Source organism: Varanus komodoensis, unplaced genomic scaffold (genome assembly GCF_004798865.1).
Source record: "Varanus komodoensis strain SLA01 unplaced genomic scaffold, ASM479886v1 scaffold3, whole genome shotgun sequence".
NCBI lineage: Eukaryota > Metazoa > Chordata > Lepidosauria > Squamata > Varanidae > Varanus > Varanus komodoensis.
This window is the reverse complement of record NW_025335761.1, coordinates 12228281-12234373: the sequence shown is the minus strand read 5'-3', so window position 1 is coordinate 12234373 and position 6093 is coordinate 12228281. Positions and strand designations below refer to the sequence as shown.

General features: G+C 44.9%; 1 protein-coding gene across 6 annotated transcripts in view; it reads left to right on the top strand.

The window, feature by feature from the left end:
• The first annotated feature begins 4566 nt into the window (after positions 1-4566).
• LRP4 (LDL receptor related protein 4) overlaps positions 4567-6093 on the top strand; it is a 120907-nt gene continuing 119380 nt past the window's right edge. For 5 of the 6 annotated variants that reach the window (XM_044435817.1, XM_044435815.1, XM_044435814.1 and 2 more), the window contains exon 1: positions 4576-4672. In XM_044435817.1, the coding sequence (XP_044291752.1) occupies positions 4591-4672 (82 nt within the window). In that variant the 5' untranslated portion in view covers positions 4576-4590. Of the gene's footprint in view, positions 4673-6093 lie in introns of all 6 variants that reach the window. The other variant, XM_044435818.1, reaches the window with a different exon arrangement.

Here is a 6093-nt window from a genome sequence, read left to right as displayed (position 1 = left end):
ACCATAAAAGCTGGTAACATGGAACTAGCCTGGAATCAACATGGTCGAATATACACAGGGATACAAACCCAGACGTTTCAAGAGTAAAACCCAGGGCTCGGATGAGCAGATCTCTCTAACATTCAGATTTTTCTTAAATGACAAGTGAACAACAAGAGCTTATTTATATGCCCATCTTTTTGCAGGTTGGTTCAGATGTAAAATAAAATTTTGGTCAAACATTTACATGAATGAGTCCCATGCTATGTAGTTCTCCAAAAGCTCTTGTTCCCCTCCACTCCTGCTTCCAATCTAGTAACAAACCAGAGTTTCCCATTGCATCTGAATGGTGAAATATAGTTTGTGCCCATGAACTGAAAACTCAGTTGAAACAAGGAAGTATTCATGGTTTGTAGACAAATTTGAAAATGGCTTGTGAAAACAAATTTGCATGCAACAGCAAATTGTAATTTGCTACTAATGGGAAGTGAGGAGAGAAATCAGTGTTTATAACAGGAAGATAAGGACAGAGCTAGGTCATGTAATGCCAGCCAATATCATGGCTTCACATCAGAAGAGACCAAATGTGATTAATATGTCATCATCTCCTACCAACATCCTTCCATTTTCTACACAGGACATACAAATTAATTAGAGAAGGGGAGTAAATGGACACAAATCTGACATTTGCCACTTCTCTATAGGAGGTATTTTTGTGTGATTCCTTACTTAAATAACATTTTGATCCCCTATTTCAGCTGCTCCTTTGTTCAGAGCACTTTTCCTCCCTTTTTTAGAATGGGGAAATTGGTTATTCAATTACAACAGGGAAAAAGGAGCTTTATCTTCTTGTGTATTTCTGCTATTCCACTATTCCACAGCTCCATGAGGAGGCTGTGTAGCAGAAAAGCAGGAAAGAAAGAGCTCTTTCTGTAGCGTTCATATTTCAATGCTGCAATGAATCTGGAAGCAGATACAGTAATTAACAGCATAATAAAGAACTAGTATAGAAAAGCCCTTAATTTCAAAAACCAATGTGAAATCACCTGAATCTCTCAGAATATTCTGTTGCTGATCCAAGAGAATCACCATAGTTCCATAAAAAGCAGGTTGAAACCGCTTAACCAGAATGTACAAACAAACATGATTTTATCTCATCCAACTTAATTGTGACTCATTGGGTGCAAAAACTGTATTGCAGAGCATTATTGTAGAGGCTGCTGTTATGAATGGGTCACTCTATTTTTGTCCTGTATACATTTGCACAGAAATTCCACAAAAGATTATTCCCTAAATGTCATGTCCTTTTCAACACACTGTTTGTTGTTGTTGATGTGCCATCAAGTTAATTTTGACTTATGGCAACTCTATGAATGAAACACCTCCAAAATATCCTATGCATGATAGCCCTGCTCGGCTCTTGTAAATTCAGTGCTGTAGCTTCCTTCCTTTATAAAGGCAATAACCCAGTGTTTACAATATATGTGTTTCCTCTGTAACCAGCTAAATCTGCCAACTGAAGATAATATTTCATGTATCTGATTAAGTGAGCTCTACTTCATAAAAGGTTATGTCAGAATAAATCTGGCAGTCTTTGACGTGGCACAAGATTCTTTGTTGTTCTCAATATGAAGTGCTGTTTTCAGTGTGAATGGTATACTTTGTGAGAAAGAGAGAATCCTTGTGGATTATGGCAACTTTACTATTTCTCCCGGTGGCAAACTAGCTTTTAAGAGAGTTCAGAGTTGTCTTCTGCTATGCCAGTCAGTCAGGCTCTGATTAATCCTGCTGTCCGGAACCTGCCTTTTCAATGATCTACGAAGCACTTCAAAGATCCAGGAATTTTAATTAAAAAAATCAAGGGCATAAATCAAGGGCATCCTTATATCTCTTCTCTATTTTGAAAGAGATTAGGCCTTAACAGGTAGAAAGTCATCTGATCTGTATGGAGTCAAATTCATATATTCAAAATGCCTCATCTACATTATTTGGGGTTTCTCAATAAATATTGCAGAAAGCCTACCAGAAAGATTCTTTATTCCAAACATTCATCTTGGATATTGGCAAGAAGCAGCTCATAGCATATCATAAACTGCAAGTTCCTCTTGGCAAAGGAGGCGTTGGCCTCTTCAGACTTTAAATAAATGATTTATTGAATATCTTACTGTTCTCAGGAGCTCTCAGAAACATACATAGTTCTCCCCACTTTTTATTCTCAGAACATCTCAGTGCAGTAGGATAGATTGAAAAAGAGTGATTGGCTCAGGATCTCCTGATGAGCTTCATAACTAAGCAGAATTCAGACCCTAGTCTACCTCTGGACTACAGCTCTCATAATCCGTGATGGCTCCTATGGTATAAAACATATGGTGGGTACCAGACTGCCTATCCCTGAAGCTATGTCGACCACAGGCTATGTTGGGCAGGTATAATTTTGGAAAAACCACTGAGTAATGAGTGGCTAAAATAAACTAGGTTCGTGAGTTAGCACCAAGCAATCTCACAGGAATTAGCAGCATTAGGTTCTGTTCCATTCTGTAATTCTACTAGGTATACCTTTACCTTTATGGAATGCTTGGAGTATATAGATGAGCCTGATTTTCTTTGGGGTTTTGTCCTTGTTTACATAGTGACTTTACATCATGCAAAAGTCCATTTATAGGAACACTAGGGCTTAATCAGAGATTATATTGTTACCACAGTTCTTGGATGACAGGGACTTCTGGTTGTTTGTCAATCTCAGTTGAACCTCCAGTTGCTCACCTCAACTTTTGGGTAATGCAGCACTGTCTTGGGGAGCGGAAGGTATGGAGGACAATTGCATCAGGTAGCAGATTTCAAGTAAACATTAAGAGAAAGTTCCTAAGGGTAAGGACTGTTTGACATGAAACAGGCTATCTTGGAAACTAGTGGGTTTTCTTTCACTTCTGGACTTTTAAAGTGAGGCCTAGATGAACCTCTGTTCAGAAATTAGTAGTTGCATCTTTCATTGCAGATTCTGCACTGAACAGGGGCTGGATCAGAACTAGTCCAAGGTCCTTCCAAAAGTATGATTCTGTATAAAGGGGTTACTTGCACTATCAGTCAAAAGGCATCATGAAGCTATTTTGTTTTCCACCTTAAATGATGTGTTTTCTGGTAAGAAAGATGAAAGAAATCATAGGAAAACACAGGAGCATTACAGATTGATCCCTGTAAACAACTGTGAATGAAGGAAGGCTGTTGCACAATAAAAACTTTGTCTGGAAGCACCCAAATCCTGATTTTTGCCAACCTCTCCAATCTACTAGAGACCTGTTGCCCTATTCCATAGTATTCCAGAGCCTCCACCCCTCAACATTCAGGAGCAGTTTTCAGGGCTGCAATAAAAAAGACATGGCAAAATTCAGGAGTCCTCTCTTACCTAAACAGGAGAAATCTCACTAGCCAAAAACACTGACCAGTCTCTACAGTCATGAAAGGGAAATAAGCAGCCATGGTTTATTTCCCTGGTGCCCACTCCCATGCATGCATTGCATAATTACCCTCAGCAGTGCAGCTTGTCATGTTTGTGAGCCTGCCAGGTGGACTGTTGGAGGTTACTGAGTGGCTTGTTGCCATGGGTAACATTCCAGCAGGGTTCACACAGGCATACACAATAAGAGACTGAAATAAACAACTGTGGTTTATCTCCACCTCCTGATTGTGCAGATCTAGTCTCTAGCTGCATATGGCTTTTCCACTTAGACAAAGTAACCTATTTGATGGCATGATTTAAAAAAAAATCTTCAAAAATAGTTGCTTTTAGACTGAAAGGAGTGAAGTGTATGCTTCTTAAGAAAGTTCAGATTTTAATGAACACCGAGTTAAGAAGGAAATGTCGTTAGATGTACACATTTGACCCATCCTATCTTGGATTGCCGCGTTCAAGCTGGGAGTAAAGAGGTCCAAATAGTCGTTTTGTTGAGAAGGGATGAGTTGTCGGTGTGTGTTTGGAGGTGAAGTGGTGCATGGCATACCTGGAGCCTACCAGGGCTGGGGCGGTGGAAGAAAGTGTCTCCCTGGGCAAAAATGCAACGGGGACTTGTCAGGGGAGTGGGCACGGTGTAGCCTCGCGTGGTGGGCGAGGACGCGAAATCCTGCTCAAGGCAGGAAGGTAGGGCGACGCGTTGTTCGGGTGGCCGCCTAGCACTTTTCCCTCTTGGGAAGTTTGGAAGTGCGCCAGGCTGCGTTCCCGCAGCCTGAGCAGTAACAGCGCAGGGCGAGAAACGAGGGCGGAGGTTGCCCCGGCGGGACTCCTCCTCCGGGGGCAGGGCCGGGGGCGGGCAGGCGGAGAAGGAGCCGAGCCAGCCCCAATCTTACCGTTGCTTGCTTCTGCTGCATGGGGGAGGCATTAGCGGCGCGGAGCAAAGCAGCCGCTGCCGCTCCAGCAGAGCCCGGGCGTACCGCGAGCTACCCGGGCAAGTCGTGGTGCCTGGTGGCGGCCAGCGAGCAAGGTCGCCCGGCACCGCAGCGGGAGGGACACGCGCAGCCGCCGCACGTTGAGAGAGAACTCAACTTTCTCGCGGCGGCTCAGGAAGGGAGAAGAGGCTGCCGAGTGCAGGGGCTGGAGCTGCGGCAGGGGTCGCCACCATGAGGCGGCTCGGGGGCGCCCGCCTGCCGCCGCCGCTCTTGCTGCTTCTGCTTCAGTTGGGAGCCCTCTTGGACGTGCGAGGTAAGCTTTTGCCAGGACACCCCTTTCCCGCGCTCTTAACCGCCGGGCGCCGATTAGGCTGCAGGCGAAGGAGATGGGGCCACGCAGGGCAGATGAAACACCCCCCCCACACACACACACACATTCTCCCCTCGCCTTGCCCAGTTTATGGAAGATGCCGGAACTCCTTTAATCTGGGAGCCCTGCTGTGAAGCCAGTAAATGCCGTGCAGGACTGCCCGGACGGCGCTCGGCACATGGTCAGAGGCACTCTTAATCAGAGCCGTGACGACCGAAGACGAGCTCGGAGGAAGCTCTTCAGGTGCTTCGGACTCGGGCAGTGACTTCCTTCGGACCCACGCGCCTTGCCTTTTAGTCTGGCACTCAGACTGAGCTGTTCGCACTCTAAAACTCAAATCATTTTGCACACTTACGTAGGAATTAGTAGTACTGAGTAAAGAATGTCTTAATTATGAACAGAGAGCCTTTGGATAGCACTGGTGGCGACCACTCACCTGCTTGCTGTGAGGGGCCTTTCCCCTCGTGGCTGCAGGATCGGCTGTGGGCCAGCAATACCCTAATATCCCTATCCTTTCTCCGTTTCCCACTCCCTTTGTTTCTCAAGGTAGAGTTAGGAGACTTGTGTCTCGAAGGAATTGCATGCATTCATCGAGAAGGGAAAAACTCTTTGCATATGCCTAGGTACTAATTACTAAAGCAATTTTCACATTCCAGAGCTGATTCCTATCTTACACATGCTCCCCCCCATTCCGACTTCGAGCAGCCGGATCCTCTATTATGAAAAGAGGTGTTAGGGCAAAGCCTACGTGAACTCTGGCTCAAATTAAGCCCTCTCTTTCTGCAAAGAGGGTGGAGCGGCGGCTTTGCTAATTTGCAAGAGGTGCTTGAGTGTTTCTGGCGCCAGCGTGTAGGGCATCCCGCCGAGCTAACTACCTGCTTTCTTCCCTACTTGGCATTGTCTTTGTCCCATCCGTCTCTCTCTCTCTCTTTCCCTCTCTCTCCCCAACACACCCCCTCGTTGAAGGGGAATTCTTGTTTCTCAGTCTATTTTAGTTTATAATATATAATGGATCCGCTCTGGCCATTGATTAATTTCCCTTTCACAGCCTTTAAAGCTTTTCTTCCAGCAACCAAGCCAGATCCCAACAAAGCCACAGCAAAGGGGTCTGAATTTCCTTCATTATCATGTATTTTTGCCTTGGAATATTTTTTCCCTAAAAGGCATCCTCTTTTGATGCATATGCTCCCATCTCCTTCCCTTCCTCCTCTAAAGTTGATCTAATAAATTTAGTCCTTTTGTATTTTCGTTGCTGTCCTTGTTTCTGTTTCTCTCTCCCCCCTCCTTTTGTGCCTTTCTTTACTGCTGGTGAGTGAGAGACAGTGGAATTGTTGAAATCAGTGCTGGAAGGTTGTATGTGTGCA